General features: G+C 41.4%; 1 protein-coding gene across 1 annotated transcript in view; it reads right to left on the bottom strand.

Moving 5' to 3' along the window:
• Nucleotides 1–21,149, bottom strand: part of BAZ1A (bromodomain adjacent to zinc finger domain 1A) — a 72,825-nt gene extending 51,676 nt beyond the window's left edge. Inside the window, exons 1-12 of the mRNA XM_018567057.1 lie at nucleotides 20,820–21,149; nucleotides 20,597–20,713; nucleotides 15,198–15,476; nucleotides 13,514–13,645; nucleotides 9,093–9,194; nucleotides 7,096–7,183; nucleotides 6,863–7,003; nucleotides 5,998–6,088; nucleotides 3,421–3,587; nucleotides 1,998–2,093; nucleotides 630–768; nucleotides 342–488 (exon numbers count right to left, since the gene is read on the bottom strand). Of these exons, the coding sequence (XP_018422559.1) occupies nucleotides 342–488; nucleotides 630–768; nucleotides 1,998–2,093; nucleotides 3,421–3,587; nucleotides 5,998–6,088; nucleotides 6,863–7,003; nucleotides 7,096–7,183; nucleotides 9,093–9,194; nucleotides 13,514–13,645; nucleotides 15,198–15,476; nucleotides 20,597–20,709 (1,495 nt within the window). The 5' untranslated portion in view covers nucleotides 20,710–20,713; nucleotides 20,820–21,149. The remainder of the gene's footprint in view (nucleotides 1–341; nucleotides 489–629; nucleotides 769–1,997; nucleotides 2,094–3,420; nucleotides 3,588–5,997; nucleotides 6,089–6,862; nucleotides 7,004–7,095; nucleotides 7,184–9,092; nucleotides 9,195–13,513; nucleotides 13,646–15,197; nucleotides 15,477–20,596; nucleotides 20,714–20,819) is intronic.
• Between the last annotated feature and the right edge of the window lie 344 nt (nucleotides 21,150–21,493).

The following is a 21,493-nucleotide window of genomic DNA, read 5'->3' as shown; positions in this document are numbered from 1 at the left end:
GGGGGTCAGGGTCTTATGCACAGACATTGTTATTTTGCCTTGTGTACACAAGGTGGTAGTGTCTCTGTATGATCCCATCTTAACTCAAAATATATAAAACATCCGATTGGTACATCTACTTGAGGAATCAGGCACCAAATTATTTCTCTTGCACCGCAGATACAAAGAAAACCACAATAAACTTTCCAACCAGTCCCATCTCTTTAAATTCAAATTACAGTTTCTCCAAGGGATAATTTCAAGCTCATAAGCAGTTCAAAAGCTGCACAGTAAATTGTATAGTGCTAAAATATGTTCAGGTGAATGGTATGCCTTTCATTTAAAAAGAAAGAAAAACTAACTTTTGGCTTCCGTCTCTGTTATCTGGTCTTTTGCCACTTCTTCCTCTTCTTCACACATGGCCTGGAAAATGGCACTCAGAAAAAAGAACAGCAGTTCACATAGTGGGCCTTCAGGATCGCTGCCAACCAAAGCCTCTTCAAGCATCTCTGGAGAAACAAAAATGTGTATAACAATATCAAAATATAAACCTACACATCTATACAATATGAACATTTTTACAAGAAGTTATAGAAATAAACAAAAAAAACCTCCAAAAAACCATAAAAGAAAAAAATGTACACACATACCAAAGGACATTCCATCTGGAAACTCATCCTTAAGTTCAAAGAGTTCTCCGAAAGCGTGAAGGAACTCTGAAACCATAAGAGCATCCCCAAAGCACTCAGGGGGAAGTCTGGTTTTTACAGCAGTGGCTGCAGGAAGCTCCTGAAAAAGACAAATTTTATGCTGCACATTTTAGATAAACCTACAAGTAAAAGTTTCAAAATGAATAAAAAACAAACATACTATACTGAAAACTTCAGACAATCTTATAAAAAGGAAAAAAAATGGCCCTAGGTCTAGAGAGGCAGAACCAGCAGTCAATCAGCAAGCAGGGTGGATCTCGACAGAGTGGCTCTGCGCTCTTAGTATATAGCAGGCAATAGCCCACTATATACTTTTTGGAGTTTTGGGTCACCGGAGGACATTTGTATATGTCCTGCTCTTGACCCTGAAGAGTACTGGAGAAGGAGAAGGTTGGGCCATCATTTTCTTTTAAGGCAGCTATAAAAAAGACACAAATCAATACAGTTCATGTATTCATAAATACATCCTAAATGTAATTGTTTTTCTTTTAAAAGGAAGGTAAAACAGATTTTTTTACATGTATTTTATGTATTTAGTTGTTGGCTAGGCTTTTAGTTTTACATTTATAAAACTTTTAAACTGTTTTATTGTTTTTTCAATAACTATATACAATCTTTGTTTTAGAAAAACACATGTAATACATGACAAAGAATTGTGAGAGCACTATGGGTTACTTTTTACCATGCAAGTATTGTTTCTGCAAACATTTAATACTGGGCGTACCTGTGACACAGGATTCATAGAGAATTCACAGCAGAAGCAATTTCATTTCAGACCGTCTCTCGAACAGAACCTTCATATACCCAGCTGAACAGAGCAGGCAAGTAAGGTGAAAAAATGGGATAAGTAACCACTCAAACCTATTGAGTAGCTTGGGTAAATCTGAACTTGAGCTACGGAGCGCTCTAAACAGACATTTTTCAAAAAAAGCAGCTCAGTGTAAAGGTTTCTAAGGAAGCAAAAAATACTTCTTGCCGAAGAGGCATGGGGGGGATTTGTTAAGATTTGAAAATAAAAAGAAGCAGATTGGTTGCCATGCACAGCTGCTTCAGATTTGATAAATTCCCTTCACAGTATGTCTCCAGCTCACAAATTTTAAAAGCAGTGTAAAGAGACTCCAGCTCCCTCTGCTGGCTGGATTCTATATAATATAGCACAACCCAATATTCACATGCAATATTACACATTTACAAGACCATTTTTTTGTGTGCCCTGATCGGTACTTAAAAAATATATACAAAACCAGTATACATTTCCTTGATTATCTAACCAAACAAGCAGTCTATCCCTTCTAGTAACATACTGACCTTAAGGTCATCGCACTCCATATCCTCCCGCCGTTTACTCCACATTTTTAATCGTTCTGCGTATTTTCGTTTTTCTTCACGGATTTTTTCCCGTTCCTGAAATACAGGCCAACAAAAAGGAATCATTACATCCCTCAGCACTAGAACAGAAACATACTAATCTGAGTACCTAAGATGCAAAGAGCTGCACTTTGAACACAAAGATAGGAGCCAATGCTCTATGAATTAGAGCCTAATACTCAAAACCTTTAAAGATATCTGAGAAATTGATCTGTGCAATTTGTGACCAGAGCTACGAGACGAGGCTACTAAATTTAAACATGTTCACATTAGAGGTGAGGAGATTAAGGGGGGATATGATTTCCATGTACAAAATGTTTAATGGTGGTAGCAACATTAGCGATAAACTGTTTAAAATTAACTCCGTTACAAAAACTAGAGGCCATCACCTAAAATTGATGGAAAAAAAATTCCAGCACAAGGGGCGAAGGGGGTTCTTCACAGTAAGATCAGTTAGGGTCTGGAACTCACTGCCACAGGCGGTGATTTCAGCAAATAATATTGGAATTGTTCAAGAAACTTTTGGACGATTTCTTAAGGGACCGTAATATACAGGGGTACAGGTACTCCTAGAATGAGATCCTAATAGGTTGGACTTGATGGACTAATGTCTTTATTCAACCTCAAATACTATGTAACTATGAATAGGCCCACATTCTTATCACATGCATTTGTTTATTGTACATGAATAGAGTTAGGACTTTACTCATTAAGCGTGAGTGGGTAAAGACAAGTCAAGAAAGTAAAAACAATACATGCACCAAAGTGAAAAAAAAAAACATCTGCACCTAGAGTGAAGGATAATTTTACTTATTTTTGTAATACGGAAATTGAATACCAAATACCTAAAAATACTGGATGGGCATGCTTATAATCCCCCAATGACACTCCACTTGCATGTGAAATATACAGTATTTAACAAAATGAGTCTGGCCAATATGAAATATCAAACTGAATAGACAGGCCAAATATATATGGATGCCTAAGTAACAAAACAGAGGCAGCTGTTAACACAGAGAGAATTAACGCTGTTCTAGAGTGACTTTCTTTATACTCTCACAGCTCACCTCTATCGGTTTAACACAGAAATACACATTACAAGTCTTTTAGATTTAACTAATCCAATTGGGCTGATGTATTAACTAAAGAAAAGAGCACATCATTTATTTTTTGCCAAAAGCAAACAGACAGGTTTCAACCTTCATTTAATGGAACAAGGACTCCCAATGAAGATTTTCCCCATTAGCAATCTTAAATGTTTTACCTCATTTTATGTTGACCAGCTTAAATGCATCAGCCTCAATTATTTCCCCCAAAAGTATGACTGGAAAAGATTGTGTCCCGGCTTCAGTAGAACAATTACCTTGTCTCTTTCTAACTTAATACTTTCTCGCGCTTCTCTTTTCTTTATTTTTTCAACTTCAGCGATCTTCTTGATTTCTTCCTTCTGCTGTATTTGTTCTTGTCTTTCTTTAGCTCTGGACTTTATACGATCAGCACGTTCCCGTCTTATTTTCTCTTTTTCCAGCTCTAAAGAAGATAAGGAAATCCATGAGACCAATAAGAAAATAACCTTAAATTTATTTTCTATGAGTTCATTAAGAGCCTTTGAGCAATAGATCAACCAAAACCAGTGGGTTATAGCACCATCTGCAACAGTAGGAGGCTAGTTTTTGTTTTTTGTTAAAAAATAAAAGATAGATGGCCCAACAACCCTGACCCACCTAAACTACCATTTAGTAGCAAAAAGTACAAGGATAAAACACAAAGATGGCCACAGGCCCAACACAAGAATTTTGTGGTGATCCCAAGAGGCATTACCTGCCCAGGTGAAATTGTCAGTGACTAGAAAAATGTCTAATAAAGGCTTGAGATATGGTCTGCCTAATCTATTTAGAGATAAAAGGTAGCCGCCAGTCCTTTGCAGGCAGCAATCAAGACAACAAATGGGGGAGTCAGTCTTCCTAAAAGAGGAGATGGTTTATAGGTACAACCGTATGGCTGGCCCTAACTACTGTACATCCAGCATATGCCAGACAAGGGGGAAGAAGCACAAATCTCCTAATACAGATGAAAGAATCAGACCACCTTAGGAAGGAAGGAAGAAAAAAAAAAAAGAGAAAGAGAAGGAGAGAAAACATGTAAAAAACGCATCTTACAATGAATTACATTTTTAACATACTGTATTATAAAAAGCATTATACATACACAAAATACATCTGCATTTTTCTTGAGTGAACGAGTCATAAAGGACGGCCCAAGACTTTTGTTTTGCATCCTTACAGAAGTGGGGTAAACAGGTACACTTGCTCCCAGTGATGTTCTTTATGATCTTGCCCAGTATTTTCACAAAAAGGCACCTACAAAAAGGTAGGAACCACCGATGCCTTCTTGAAGGTTTGCTCCCAAAGTGCCAGGAGCTCACCTGCAGCACCACTGTAGTCACCGCCCAGCATAACACCAGAATGCTAGAGTCCAGCTCTTTAACACACAGGTACTTAAGGCCCTGTACCATTCAATCTGTCAGATCAATTGGGCCTGAAGGAGCATGCCTATTTCTTAGGCCAGGTCTTGTCACAAAAGCCTAGCCCAGTCAAAATGTCCCTAGGATACTAAGGCTGAAGCCAAAATCATCCGTAACAAATATACGGAGACAGAATATACGAATCATGCTACCGACACCATCATCTACTTGGCTGACTCCAATAAGGAAGGGGGGGAGGAAGGGGCCTCTTTCTATGGAATGACTGTTCCCTTGTTTAGCCCAGAAACAGGCAGGTTAACAATCAAAAGGGTGGACCACCACAAACTGCTAAGGGACCAAAAATCACAGGTATCCCTAACACTCCGACCCCTCAACTTGCGCTTCTCAGTGTGGGAATTGAAATGTATGCTTTGGAGTTTAGGATGGTAGCAATGCATTTTCTATTTGCAGCTAGACTGCTGATTGCAGGATACGGGAAATCGGTAATGGTGCCTACACTGACTAAAACTCTGTCAAGGGTGAACTCCCAATGCGAATATGAGAAAGCAATGTCTTATCGAATCCAATCCCAAGGCAGGTTTCAATACCTATGGAAATCCTGGTTGAACTATTATGTACCTAAGCCGTAGGAATTTAAGCCGCTGTTATGCCGTAATATATATGATCTTTTTTCACCATCCTGACCTTCTTTCTCTCACCGGTCACACAGAATCACACTGACCGATATTCTTTACTTTCTTTCTCCTTCTCTATTTCGCATTATCTCAGTTCTGACTGTATAGTTGTTGATTTAAATGGCCTGCACAGATAGCCCATACCTACCTAACGTACACTATTTTGTATGTTCATGTGCATTTGTGATATTTGCCTTGCCTTTGTATTGATATATATTTTCCAAATTATGTGTACGCTTTGGAAGTTTTGCACAACTTCTATTGTATCTATCTGAATAATGAATTTGTCATCTGCTACTGACCTATTTCTTAATAAAAATCTATTGTTCAAAAAAAATAAGCCTGGCTTCTACTTGTGTTAGCCAAAGACTAGAGAATTTTCTGCCAACGCATTGGCACCCATTGTGTCCAAACCAGCCCAGAAACCCTCTCCTTTCCCCGGGGGAAGGGATGCAGCAAATATATTGTCTGCACTCAAGGATTTTAGGGTTCCCTCATACGAGCACTTGCAGTCTGTCATGTAAGATATGCACCCCTCCTTTCTCTGAGACATGCAATCTGGGGGGCATAAGGCAAATGGTTTCTGGTTACTCTGCATTCAAGATGGAAAGGGGGTGTCTGGGATGGGATAACTATTTCTTGAACACGAGAAAATACAAAACCCTAGTAAGGTATGAGGACTGAGTGTCCCAGGGGGGAAGTTAGACAAAGTCACTGAAACAGAAACTATGACACTACAATGAACGATTTCCAGTGTTCCTAGGTTTTAAAATGATCTTACCCATAGCTCTGAGCTCCCTCCTGTGCTGCATGATTCTCTCCCGCTCCTTTGCTGCAGCGAGCAGGCTTTGTCTGGGTGTGAGCCCATTGTCCTACAACAGTAATTAGCCATATTAACAAAATACAAACCAAAAAAGCAACGGTTTCTGATAACGGGTAGTTTAAATTTCTAAACAAAGTTTATTCTTACTCTCTACTAAAGTACAAAAAAACAGAATAAACAGATACCCAGAACATCAGGTCTACAAAAGATCATCAAGCATTAGCCATGCTATGCCATACAATTACACAATAAGGAGAAGTGGCCACACATTTACTGGCTTCCACTACATAATTGTTCTTGAATAAGGACAAGAATATGTTATTGTGTTTGTTGCCCAGCTCCAAACATACATATTTTTTTCTTTTTAAGATTTTGGATTGCACAAGGGGATAGATCATCAGTTTTGACAGTTGTGTCTCCATAGAGAACATTTTTTCATCTCTTCCTGTTCTGACACCTATCACCTGGAGAGGAAATCTTCCTTCACGTGAATAGCAGCAACAGAATCTTCACAGGATCTTCTAAAACTTTTATGCTTTACTACAAGTGTTTTTAATGCTGTCCATGTCACAGTTGAATCCGATCAGATGGATAGGAAAGCTTCCGAGGACATACACAGGAATAAAAACCCAACAGAGGTTGTAACCTTGCCACACTATTCAAAACAAAGACCTTTGTCTGAAGACAGACTAACGCTGGCCATACAGATTATCCTGCTGGATAGTGTAGGACCATGCATGGACTGAATTTTGGCCGATTCAGCAGAATCCTTGTGTTGCCAGCTTTACAGATCAGTAAGATGGAATCAATGCACGTCTCCAACTCCCCCTTCGTCTAGATATGCCATGTAATTTACCTTTTTAACAGGTTTTCGATCTGCTGAAGGCTCAAACCTAGGAGGCTCATCAGGAAAGTAACGGAAGTAATTCTTTTCCAAGATCTGGTACTTTGAAATTGAGCTCGACTTAAATGTAAAAAAAAAAGTGAAAGTTAGTGAAACTTAGTTGTCTAGATTACATTTCTATGACCTCAACTATAGAAACTCCCATCCTTTACCTTAGGCTTTACAATTCCATTCTGTATTTCACAGTGCAACTTCAAAAAATATTTCAGTCTGTCTTTAGAAAACAGGGAAGACTTTCGACTAGAGAAAGATAAAGAAAAATGGTCAAAGGTCAATACAGTAAGCTTTATGTATGCCAGACTAGCAGCAGTTTATAGCCATTTGTGTATTCACACATTTAGGAAATCCCTATAGCTTAGCATAGGTTTATCTAAATGCAATAAAGACCATCTAAAAGGATTAGTGCACCTTTAGTGCTGACAGCCATATCCAATATCGCCAAATCTTCTGCAGAAAAATTTACTTCACACTTGACATGTGTAGAAAGAGTGGTATACACTGCCCCATGCATCATTCCTTTCCTCCAGTACTACCAATGATCTTCTAAAATCTTAGGCATACACAAGTCTGGCCACTGAGAAAACAGGCATCTGTTGGCACATGCAGAGAGCTACAGATGAGGATAGCTAATCTTTATGGCAAGACCACAAACTACTTACCTCTGCTGGAAGCATCGTAGGAGAGGGCCAGCAGTGTAAACAAATATTTACACACGTTTGCCCCCCATTTTCTCTGAGTCCATCTAGTGATATTAAAGTGTATACTAGGGCTCAAAATGTACAAGTTATAAAATCAATAATGTCATATAAAAGAGGGAACCTGACAGAAGTTCTAAGTATTCCCCACTGTAATCATCATGGGGAAAATGTGGCTATGAGGCTCCAGTAACTAAATTGGTGAGAGATAGTAGTGTTTCCAGTTATTACATCTCATATTGTCAACCTTATAGTGATATTAAAGTCAACAGGATTTTACGCAATTTCAAATGCTGACTAAAATCACTTAGAATGGATGCTGCTCCTGATATTTAAAAGTTTTAGACTGGGTTCACACCTGGGCGTACCGAATATGCGCGTTTGCACCACGATTTGCGGTAAAAGAAAAGCGCGACAAACACGAGTTTCCGAGGGCTATCCGGCTGTATCCTAATGGATACGCGCGGCAAATATGCCCTCAAAGACGCTCCGGTACTTCTTTGGGCATAGGGCGCTTTTCAGCGCGTTCCCACGCGCTGTAAAACGCCCAGGTGGGAACCATACCCATAGGTCAATTATTGGTTTTCACATGTTGAGCGTTTTACAGCGCGTAGGAGTGAACCAGGCCTTAGTTTTCCTGCAGTATCAGCTGGTCCCCAGAGCACTGGAGATATAGGGACATGGTGTTTTAGGGAGGCTCCTTTCCCCTGCAAGGTCCTATGAAGCCACCCTTATGTGTACTAGTAAGCCGTGTGCCTCTTTACAATCACAGCAAATCAAGCCACCCCACCCCCTCTGCTCCCCTCTCCTCCCTTCTTCCTCCAAGCTAGTAGATGTACATTTACTGGAGACTGCTCTGTCCCTTGTGATCTTGTACTGGACAAGAAGTTCAGAGGCGTTGATCCGAGAGAGTTGCAGATGTTCTGAAACTAGGATTGTAAGTGATGGGGGAATATTTTAAAGAAATACTTTGCTGAGCAATGTATATATTTTAAGGATTTGGATTTATTATTGAAAAAAGTTTGAGAGTTTAATACTACTTTAAGGAATCACTCCGAATGTCAGGCAATCCTTGCTGAACTACCCAGAAATCCAGAAGTGGGTAGCCCTGTTAAAACCAATCAGCTAGTCAAACTTCACCTGAAGTGGAAAATTCTTAGTCAAACAGTGACGGTATCCATTCAGATGCACTCAATGTTTAAAAATATTCAGCGATCTGCAGGTGCTAGCTGTCTGAATACAGCAGCCGGTAGAGTAGAATTCTCCATCTACATGAGCGATTTAATCCAACTAATTTAACAAGATAAATCTGCAAGTGTATGGCTAGCCACACACTGAAAGTAAAAAAGTTGTTTTCCTGTCTTGCAGCTTTTTTACGAGTGTAACTGGATCCTATCACATCCCATGCTGCATTATTCCTGCTGCCTTACAAGGTCCACAGTCCCAATACATACCTGACTTGGCATTGTCTGACAGTCACAGATTCATACATTGCTTCTACAACAGGCTTCACTTTGTACTTGAATAAGGTAGGATCGATAGGCTCAATTTTCTTCCTACAAGAGGCAAAAAAAAAAAAAGGCACAAAAATGAAACGAAATCCTTCAAAATCAAAAATTGTAAACAAGCCAGTATTTTTTGGATTTATAAATGTGTGTGGTGCACTAGTAATAGACCATTTTCTCTCTCTCTTGAGAAACAGGTGAACCACAAACAAAGGTCATACAGATGAATAATACTGGCTGATCAGAGCTAGAAACATACTAAGCTTGATAAGAGGTTTAGCCTTCATACCAATTTATTGGCAAGCTACAAATTACCTTCTGGGTGAATTCATTCTGTGTTGCTTTTTATATTTTATAGAGCTGGACAAATTATCAAGACTGCAGACATACTACAGTGTATGGTCAAAATATGTGACCATGCCACTTGTGGTTAGAGACATGTCACATAACAGTGATAGATAGCACTGCCATTACAGCACTTCACAGTTCAATGCTGCCACTTTCAAAAAGGACTGTTGGGGTCCAAGGGCCACACAACAAGTAGCAAAGGCCTGTATGTGGGCCTCCGGCTGCAAGTTGGGTACCAGTGCGCTATAAGCCATCTCACCACCCCAATCTACCAATGGAGGCCCTTCAAAAAAAAAAAATCCACCTACAAAAAGCACATGTCCACACTACTCTGCACCTGCCACAATCACTGATCAGTGCCTGAGCAAATCTATTGCCAGACAGGGAGCTGTAACATAGGGAGGTATGGGTAGATAAGATGCAGGCAAATACAGACTTACAGAATTTCTGTATGATTTCTGGGGGGCTCCAGCAGTACATAAGCCTGCAATAAAGGAATTATCTTACATTTCTTTGAGCTACCAAATGACAGATTTGCTTTTAGAAATTTTCCATGTAGCCACAGCCCAAACCCAAAATATTTAACACGTTGTTTAGGCAACATTAAAAAGTGTATTTCTACTTTTGCAGCCTAATAGAGATAACGCCTATTTATATCTGTTACAACGAGGGGGTAAGTATGGATCTGGATGGAGGGAGGGCTGTGGATGTGGTATATCTGGATTTCGCAAAAGCTTTTGATACGGTACCTCATAAACGCTTACTATACAAGCTGAGGTCTATGGGCATAGATGGAAGGGTGTGTACGTGGATAGAGAACTGGCTAAAGGAACGGGTACAGAGAGTATCAATAAATGGTACCCTCTCAGACTGGGCAAGTGTCATTAGCGGTGTGCCTCAGGTTTCTGTGCTGGGACCCATGCTATTCAACCTGTTTATTAACGACATCGGGGACGGAGTAAACAGTGATATCTCAGTGCTTGCCGACGATACAAAAATTGGGAGGGTAATAGAAATGGACCAAGATAGTATAACATTACAGGAGGACCTGGATAAAATAGGGGAGTGGGCAACTATGTGGCAGATGAGGTTTAATGTCGATAAATGCAAAGTTATGCACTTTGGGATCATAAATAAGCAAATGGGTTATACAATTATGGGTATGCCGCTAGGGAAGTCGGAAATGGAGAAAGATTTGGGGGTCATTGTAGACCACAAACTGAATAAGGCCTGGTTCACACCTGAACGTTTTGTAGCGCGTTCAACGCTCGACGAACGCTCTACAAAACGCTCAAACATCTAAATCCCATTATATTCAATGGGTCTGGTTCACATCTTGCCGTATTTCCGCCCGTCCGAACGCGACACAAAACGGCCTACGCCCAAAGAAGTACATGTACTTCTTTGGGGCGCTTTGGTCTCGCGTTTCCATTGGGATACAGCCAAGTAGCCCACGGAAACGCGCGTTTGTCGCGCGGTTTTTTTACCGCGAATCGCAAATGCGCATATTCAATACGCCTAGGTGTGAACCCAGCCTAATAGATTATAGTGCCAGGTTGCTGTAAGCAAAGCAAGCAGAATCCTGTCCTGCATCAAGAAGGGAATGTTTTGCAGGGATAAGTCTATAATTATGAGGACTAGAGGCCACCACCTAAAACTGGTAGAAAAAAAATTCAAACACAAGGGGCGAAGGGGGTTCTTCTCAGTTCGCACGGTTAGGGTCTGTAACCCACTGCCACAAGCAGTGATTTCAGCAAATAGTGTGGAATCATTCAAGAAGCTTTTGGACGATTTCCTGAGAGACCGCAATATACAGCTTCGTGCGTGAGGGGGCGTGGCTGAGCGGACGTCTAAAGACGCCCAGTCAGATCTAGAGAGCTCCTGGCTGGACGTTTTTTTTACAACGGCCGGCCGGGAAGTGGTTAAGTCAGGACAAGTAAAAGAATTCATCATGAATTACTTTCTGTTACGTACACATTATTATTGCTTAAGCATACGTCACATTAAATTAAAGCCCATTTTGTCCTTTTAAAAAACGGTATATATGTAGGGGCAGTGAATGAGGAAGTTGAAACAATGGTTAAACACATAGCAAAAATGGAAAAATTGCTCTGGTGATCAGGAATGAAAACATTTTCTGAAGCGGTGTCACTAAGGGATAAACGTGTTCGTAACATCTAAACCTCCCCCCACTAGTGTAAAATTAACACATTTCGTAAATTTTAAAGTATAGCATACATCACAAAACAAATAAAAATTAACCCCCCCCCCCCCCCCCAAAAAAAAGAGTTTATGCTTCACTTTTTAGTACCTTTTGACCCACCTACCTGAGGACTGGTTTTACTATTTGAATACTATATTATTTTCCATTTTGAAAGGAAGATACAGATGTTCTAGCTTACAGAAAAAGAACCAAGACAGAATGCACCCGTCTATTTCTAAAGGGTTATCCTATTTTTTTTCCATCATCGTAAAATGCTTTTCTTGGAGTCCATTGACAGACACAGGTACCACCCTTTTGTGTTTATGATCATGCTCTCTGCACAGTTTGCTATGAAACTGGGTATGCTTGTAGTAGCAGACAATCCTTTATTTTCTTTCTCATTCACTTAGGGACACAGCAGTCCTAATCCTTTGAGATATCCAAAAGCAGTATGAGGGGTCGGCAACACAGCAAATGCTAACAGGTTCAAGAAAAAAAAAACATAACTGGGGACTGCCTGCACAGCTCAGACAGCCACCTGGAGGACCTTTGGTATAAAGCAGGAATCAGGAGAGGCCTTATAATCCACCCGAGAACATGTGACCACATATGATGGAGATGGGTGGAATTCGATCCTTGCGCCCGTAAGCTTAAATAATGGCCTGTCTAAGCCATCTAGAAATGGTGAAATTATACCCAACCATTCAGGATCTACGATCTGTTGCCCTGTGTCCTTCAATGAACGGGAGAGAAATGGTGCACCTTACCGGGACCATCTGGAATTACTTAAAGGATATCTTTTTTTCTGAACGAGCCATTGAGGGAAATCTCCTCTTGATGAACAGGAGCCGTAGAGAGAGACAAAAGAACTGTGTCCTTGTTGAGATGAAAAGGCAGAAATGATTTTAGGGAGGGAAGTTCTGGGCCTTTACACCACTTTGTTCTTGTGTAGGACCAAAATAGGTTTATAAGGCAGGATCCACTGGCGAGAACATAGCTCTAGAAAGTGCTTTCAGCCACAAATCGGTGGGGTCCTTAACCTCATGCCGCCCGGCCGTTGTGAAAAAACGGACGGCTGACTCACACGGCCGGGTTGCCGTAATTAGACGGCTTATTTTCTTCTTTGCGTGCGCACGGGCAGAAAAAAACGGCCCGTTCTTTACAGCCGTTACCGGCTGTTTGACATACATACGATCGGCGGCTCTATAGCCTGCTGATCGTATGTATGTGCTGGCTGGCTGCGCGCCCCACCTCCTCGAGTGCCGCCGCCTCACCTTCAATCCCGGAATCCACTAGCCCATCTGCGGCCTGGGACCGGCTTGGGAGGGCGTCAGGAGGTAAGATGGGAGGGAGATCAGCATTTTCCTCCTTGCTGCTCTCCCTCCGTAGTGTAGTGTCAGTCATCTGGCTGCTATAGCCAGAGAGAAGAAGCTGATGAAGCAGATCTCTGCCATGGAACCCAGGGTCCAAATATCACTTTCAAGATATTCCTGCAATGTCCAATCCAGCAGGGTCCAGACACAGTACTTTGTGAAAGAAAAATATAGTCTGTATCAGACAATTACTACAAGCAAAATACTTTAGTACTGCAGTGCACGGATGCTACAAGTATTTACTTCTCTTAGGAACCGACAGTAACAATGTAGCCACAGCATAGCAAAGTTAATTCTTATAACAGTTTGATTTTGGGAACGGTCATGTTTACTTTTGTTTTATGAATAAACCCTATTACCATTAACACTAAGAAGACGCATGATAGAACAGGCTGGAATATTAACAAATATGCACATAGCAATGGTTTAGTTTAAGGTCTGCTTACCAGCTGTCTGGTACAGTAGGCTCCTCATCATCGCTATCACTGATGACAATGGTGTCATTGTTGACGTCATGACCGTTTGTCATCCCATTCTGTTGTGGAGGAGCTTTGATCTCCAAAATTGTGCACTCCAACCTGATACAAAAATATAAAAAGTGAGCCACTGATAATACAAGTTTGGACTCCTGATACATGCTACTGCTTCAGTGATATATTCAAACTAGCAAAAGGCAGTTCAAATCAAGCTGCAGATCCTTCATTGTCTTTTAAATCCACACAGCCAAGAACAAAGATTTATATTATATTATATAGAATGACATTTTAGAAAAAAAATGTATACCTTAAAATTTTATTTTCATGTAAAATGTTTCCTACATTTGATACAGGTCAGTTACAAAGTTACATCTTTCACAAGTCAAGAAATAATCAAAAAGTATCTTGTTTTAAGTCCTAAAATAGACTAGGAAAGATTAGAACCCATCACGTTTTGTTTGCCACCTATGTCCCCACTGGGTGGATTCACATCCTCTATTTGTCCTAGTGAACACTGTCAGCGGGAAAGAAACTAATAGGAAATCCAATTTTTTCGCAGCTGCCACAACAGGAATAGACTGGAAATCCTCCAATGGGGACACCTGCTCTGCTAACCAGGAGGGGACTTCTCACTATGTACTTACTCCTACTACCTGTCTATGTCTATGGGACAGAACGTAAAAGAAAATCTCCCCAATGGGACACAAGACACCAAAAACAAGACACCAAAAAATAAACCGATAGGGCTTTAATCCTTCATTACAACATCCTAAACTGAAGTTAACATATTAGCTCTAAATACATTTTAAGATTACATATGTGAAAGAAGATGAGGATAAAGATGCGGATGACCGAGTCCCTGATCTCTCATAGATTGCTAGCCTAATTAAATACCCTGTTTTATTACTGTCCCGTAACCCCTTTGAGATTTGGCTGCATTCACCCCCAGCGAACCATCTCTGGTCCAATGTCCCTATATGTCAAATACAGCAGGCCATATTTCGGGTGTTTATTATGGGTTGGGATTATAGATGATATGCTTCTGGGTAGCCCCTATTTCCAATCCTTTGCAAGGAGAGGCTGATCCTCAACCTCGAATGTTCTGCCCAGATGTTCATAAACTATATAAAGGCAAAGATGGGTGTGGATAATATTGAGGCTGATACATTTAAAAATGTAAAACTGATGAACATAAAATGAATAAAATACACCGATTCCCAAAACACACACCTAATCCTTTCCTTCCAGCTTTCTCATTTCTAAAAAGAGAGGTAAAGCCAAACTTATTTTGGCTTTACTTCTCTTCTGGGTTATAGGAGTACATTTACCGTTATCTGCCGATATTGGAGAGCTGTGTTGCAGCCAGGACGTAGCCCAACAATATTGTGGGAATCCACCCCAACTACCTAAGTGACAGCTAGCTGTGCCCGCCCACTATCATGTCTGTTCCTCCAATCAGTGCTGTGCAATGCCATCATGTTTAAAAAGGATGTTAGTTGAAAGATTAACAACAAAGCATGAAGACTGACTGTAAAATCCAACTATCAGACAAAATCAAGAAGAACTTCAGTCATTGTACTATCAACACTCATCGTATTGTAATCAACTAATTTTTCATAAGTCTTTCAGTTCTATAATGTGCAAAAATCATTACCTTGCTCCACTGTTTCTCACAACCATAACAGTTTCACTAACAAAGAAGCGATCCTTCACATATTCATATATATCATCGCACAGGTCTGTTAGTTTCTGATGACTGGCAAGTGTAGCCAGATATAGTGCTGGAACCGCTATGGGCTCGGGGAAATTATGCAAACTCTTCTTTACTTTCTTCTCAGACTCCAGCGCTTCTTGATAGGTGAGTCCAGACTTTCCCGTGAAGGAGCAGCTCCATACAAGGCTGTTGCACAGAATAGTGCGCTCAAAAAACTCACTGTGTTAAAAAGAAGGAAAAAAAAAAAAAGGTGGAAAAATATTTTAAAATAACTAAACATAAGAAGCCTGGAAATACAGAAAACTTACAAGCAGGGTGAGGACTGTATTACAGGATGCATTCTGTACACCGTAAAAAGGCTGATTGACTCCGTTAGTGTGGTTAAAGTAAAATGAACGGCTTGCTATATAGAAAGACTAAAGCACCTACCTATTTTAGTCTTACGTTAATGACAGTAACTGCACTACTTTGAGACAGAAACCTTAGAATGGGAATCATGTAAGGCAAAGTGTACAACATCCTATACAACATACTCCTCCAAGCTTACTTGCTCAGCATGACACCCAGCAAACTGCTATTTTTCAGAGGGAAAGTTTCGCAATAGCAACTATAAAATGGCCACAGTAACGACATGTGTTGAAGGGCAAACATAGCTTACTTTTGACATAAGTTTGAGAAGCTTCTGAGATCATTCAAAATGTACAGACAGGTGCAGTTAACCTGATTCATGCTGCTTTTGCATTCCCATAGTATTATCTGGTGAGAGGAACAGTTCTGATGTGAACAAAAGGCAATGAACACAGGTCATTAGAGTCATATGCAACTGTGCTACAAATACCAAACCAAGAACTTGGTAAATCCATTACCCTTCATTATTTTCTACAGGGCACAGAGTATCTGCCCCCTTCTCCACCCTCCCCTTCCTTCCATCATTTACATCTAAAACTGGTCATACAACCACAATGCAGTTCTGAAAAATAACCCTTTTTGTAAAACTATATATATCTATACATATATATATAGAGATATATCTTATTGATACAGGTAATGAGTGCAGGACAGAGGAGCCTCTTAAAGAAGAAGGTACAGGTCTGTGAGAGCCAGAACTCTTGCTTGTTTGTAGGCGACCAAATACTTATTTCCCACCATAATTTGCGAATGGTTTCCACCTCTCCAATGGTAAGACACGGGGAAAAAAAAAAAATGTATGACCTACGTGGTCATCATCACTCTTTAGCATACCATAGCTAGACGGGCCTGAACCGGAAAATGTTTAGTACCCATAATACTATAGCAGTATCCTCCATTTTTGTGGCAGGTTGCAGGGCCCCAAAACTCACAAGAAGTGCGCACTGTTAGAAGTTTGAGATCAGGTCTCTAATCCATATAGGAAATCTAACAAGTCAGGTATTACAGAGCTTTGCTCACTCTAAGAACCACCTGTGCTCAGCAAAGACCTCAAAACAGCAGCAAATAGATTTACTGATAAGTTATGAACTCTACATTTAACTGTGAAACACTAAAAGAACCACAAAACCAACCATACACAAAGATAAACAAAGGAAATTACAAAGATTAACATTTTGTACCAAAAATGTCCAAAAGGATTACATGGATTGGGAGAAAATAGGTGAAATCCAGCAGATGAGGGCAGTAGGTTTATGTAAATGACAAAGTTTCGCTTAGGAAAGCACATGTGTGCAGTTTGCTCCCAGAACAATAACTTCCAGTTGTAAAATACATATTGCCAAGCACTCAGATTACATGCAGGCTTTGTGTCTTCAGATGCTTTCTACTGCAACCGACAACTCAGCTGCTGCACCAGCCTCTCTGCACGTCTGCTGTGTTCAAAGGGAACAGTCAGGGAGTTGTGTCTATCTCAAACAAAAGCAACTGAAAACAAAGAGAAGGAAGATGGCCAGCATGAAATCACGCAGGACTGCGAGCCCTGATAAGTTACTGCCAGCAATGTATTATCTGACTGATCATTAAAAAAAAAAAAAGTACAGAAAAGACAAAAAATGACAAATTACAAAAACCAAAAAGTGTAGCCACATGTGAGGACGGGTACAGGGAACGGGTAAAAGTACTTCACAGAACAAATGCATAGCAAGCCGGGCTTTCATAACAAAAGTGGACAAGGAAAAACTTAAATATCAATGACAACTCCAGAGGATCTGAAAAGAAAAGTCAAACTACGAGGGACTTCAAACACTAGCCGATAACTACCTTGCCAGCAAGTCCCTCAGCACCGACATAAGAAACCTGTCATGGAGGCTGCCACTGCTGTCCTCTCTTTCTGAAAATACTAGTTTGCAGAAACTATGGCAGTCATATTAGCCCACTTGCTTCAATACCATCAGTCACTAAACAGAACCAAGTGTTTAAATAATGACGTCTGGCTATTCTTACCATCATACTTCTTCCTGGTCAGCAACTTCAAGTATGAAAGCCAATATGTCACCATAGCAGCCAGGCAACTAACATTTTGTAAGCTTTGAGCTTACTCTAGGATTGGACTATTACTTTAGGAGAACAAAAGCACTGGCTCCTTGCATCTCAGGGGTTATATCCATAAATGTGCACTTTGTGGTTGTACATGGCATTTCTATTGTTCCATGAGGACAGATCAATCCCATCTTCTCTCCTGAATTTCACCACAAGCTCCCAACTCAAAAGATACAAGGCCCCATTCACACCAGTGCGACAGCGTTTCTTCACGTGTTTTTTGTAGCGAGTATTTCAGGCGTTTTATGTTCATATGTCACAGCATTTTTTGAAGCTTGTTATTAGTTGTCCTATGAGAAGCAGGCTCAACTGCTGAAAGGCGCATAAAAACGCACTGATCAGCGCGTTTCCATTGGTCAATGGAGCAAAACGAGCTGATCAGCGCGACAAAAGAAGCTCAGGGACTATTTCTGTGCGTTCACGTGAACGGCCTCCATAGGAATGTATGGGATTTTATTCATATGCGTTTCAGTGCTGAAAAATCCGCTCGGCAAAACCGCCCGTGTGAATGGGGCCTAAAGCAGCAATTTCTAGCTGTTTGCAGCTACCTGTTGTACATCTTTACAATGCAGATTATATTTTACAGTAACACTTAGCTTTTCTAATTTACAATAATTAGAGGTGAAGGGGATTACCATCCTGCCCCTCTAATAATCACCCAAAGCTCCCAAATCAATAGATACGGGGGGAAATTATCAACAGTGGAGCAGACAGAATCTGGAGCAGTTGCCCATGGCAACCAATCAGCCTCTCTCTCTCTCTTTCATTTTCAAATCTTAACTGAACTAACGAGAGAAGCAGACAGGATGCCATGGGCAACTTTTCCAGATTCTGTCTGCTCTAGTTTTCATAAATCCCCCCATCGAGTTGCATTTTGTGGCTGTGCTTATTGTTAGCATCCACCTGGGTCACAGCAGGACTTGATGGTTACACTTAATATTTGACACCTTTAATAATGACAGATCAATCACCCGCAGCCTCAGCTCAAAGAAGAATACTCTTTATTTCATTTTAAATACATTCTCTGTGTGGAGAGTCTGCCCTTTACTAAGGCCCCGTTCACATTGAGCGGTTCGCAAATCGCGCGTTTGTCGCGCGATTTGCATTTTGCGCGATATTGCGCAAATGCTTGCATTGAGCAAGCTTGAATCGCGGCTAAATCCGCTCCAAAAAGGGTCCTGCTGTAGCGACACACGACCCGCGACAGCAGGACCCTTTGCCCCATTGAGAAGCATTGGAGAGCGATATCGCGCAGTAAATTGACGCGATATCGCGGGAATTACCGCGTGATAAATCGCTCAATGTGAACAAGGCCTTAAAATGTACATCCAGACAATGTTTTTGGTGTTGGAAAGTGTGGGAAGGGAATAAAACTTCCGGGGGGATTTGTACTTGTAGCTGGGAGCCAGATGGAGATATTCTGCCTCACTAAAGCTGGAATCACACCAATGTTTTCATTTTCTATTGAAATCAACGGAAACGCATCAAAATGTGCATTGTATTGCGCTTTGGATTGAATGATAATGCGCTCACATGTGTCGCCATGTGATTTATTAGGCTTCTACAGATTTCAATAAATACATTGAGCAAAAATGCAAATCTAGCCTGTCAGGGTGACAACAGTTTAACCAGACAGACGCAGACAGAAAACTGTACCAGGGACACAGTGACAAAGAGATGACCGGTGTCCCAGCATTCCTCTACGTTGTGTTGGAATTCCGATGGAATTTTCCCTCACTTCCTGTCTGATTTAATCTTTACTGAGGGACAGGAAGTAAGGAGAAATCGAACAGAACTCCCAAAAAACAAAAACCAGACAGGTGTTCCAATACTGCCCCACTCTATCCACAATGAAAAAAGAAAAACGTTTGGCCGGACATTCCCTTTAACTAGTTCTGGCTTTTCCAATCACTGTATCCCACACAGTAAATATTGGGGTACACATGTACCTCACATACAGTACCAGTGACCGGCACTGTACATATTGAGAGTACATATGTACCTCACAAACAGTACTTCCTGTGACCAGCACTGTACATATTGGGATATACAGGCACCTCATACACAGTACCTCCTATGACAGGCACAGTACATATTGGGGCACACATGTACCTCACACATAGTACTTTCTGTGATGGGCACTGTACATATTGGGGTTACACATGCACCTCGCACACAGTACTTGCTATGATGGGCACCGTACATATTAGCAGTACACATGTACCTCACATACAGTATTTCCTGTCACCGGGACTGTACATATTGGGGTACACATGTACCTCACACACAGTACTGCCTACGGTATGACTGGCACTCTTCATGTTGAAGGTACCTCACACAGGCACTGTACATATTGCAGGTACACATGTACCTCACACAAAGTACTTCCTATGACTGGCAGTGTACATAGTGTGGACACACATGTACCTCACACACAGTACTTCCTATGACTGGCACTGTACATATTGTTGGAACACATGTACCTCACACAGTACTTCCTATGATGGGGACTGTACATATTGGGGGGGTACACATGTACCTCACACACAGTACTTCCTATGACTGGCATTGTAGATATTGGTGGTACACATGACCCTCACATACAGTACTTCCTGTCACTGGTACCGTACATATTGGGGGTACACATGTACCTCATACAGTACTAGTGCCTGGCACTGGACATATTGAGGGTACACTCGTACCCCACACACAGTACTTCCTGTGAACTGCCCGGCATACGGCTAAGGATCGCCCTCATATTATGACATGTGCTGGGAGGGAAGTTGTGGAGTACAATGGCAGGACAACAAAGACAGGATCCGGCTTCTTACTCGTAGTCCCTGAACACCTCGTTAGTCACCCGGCAGTAGAAGAGGCGCTCGGTAGGCTCCAGGTCTGCGGGCGGCGGAGTGCGAGTGAACGGTTTCCGGTGTAGCAGCGGCATGGCACTGAGGAGATACAACACATACAATTACACAACTTATCATGGCGACCACCGGGCCCGCCGCGAGAGTGGCGCTCCACCTCTAATAGGACTTAGGAAAACATCGGTACCCATGTGATCTCCGGTGATCCGCGTTCAGCTGGACGGCTCCCCGGTGATCGCCTCGCGTTCAGACAGTCCCGCCGGGAACTTCCGGTAGCGAGCAGCTGGAGGACGTCCGGTAGGCGGGAAGAGGTGGAGGTGGCGAGCTGTGTTGTTGTGTCGGTTTTGCCGCTGGCGGGAGAGGGAAGCGTGATCCGGATCTTCCCCTATTGTGTGCTGACAACACTGCCCTCTCCGTCACTCCTATTGGTGGCTATGTTCCCTACGTGCGGCCTGCTCGTCCCTGAATGCTGTAACCCATAGCAACCAATACACGACCTCTGGCCATGGCAGGCCAAAGCCAGATGGAGTTTGATTGGTTGGTTAGAGGATCACTGTGTCTAAATGTATTCTGATAACTGTGTGGTAAATACATGTCAATAGTATACTACAGGAATTCATTTTTTTTTTATTGCACATAATTATATTTCCCTCCACTTTTCCATATAAACTGCCCTAATAAAGACAGTAGAAGGGCTCATTCTCACATACAACAATGTAATCATTCTGGCTATTTTCTCACAGCAGGGGAAGCCCATAGATATGAATGACTGTAGGTGATTATACAATTGTATGTTTGTAAACCCATATACAGTGTACGGGGTGCTTTTCCAAATGTGGGCTTTCTCTGTTTGGGGAATAA

Source organism: Nanorana parkeri, unplaced genomic scaffold (genome assembly GCF_000935625.1).
Source record: "Nanorana parkeri isolate BGI_ZX_2015 unplaced genomic scaffold, ASM93562v1 scaffold1002, whole genome shotgun sequence".
NCBI classification, from domain to species: Eukaryota; Metazoa; Chordata; class Amphibia; order Anura; family Dicroglossidae; genus Nanorana; species Nanorana parkeri.
Note: the sequence above shows the minus strand (reverse complement) of the source record. Positions and strands in the feature narration are given on the sequence as shown.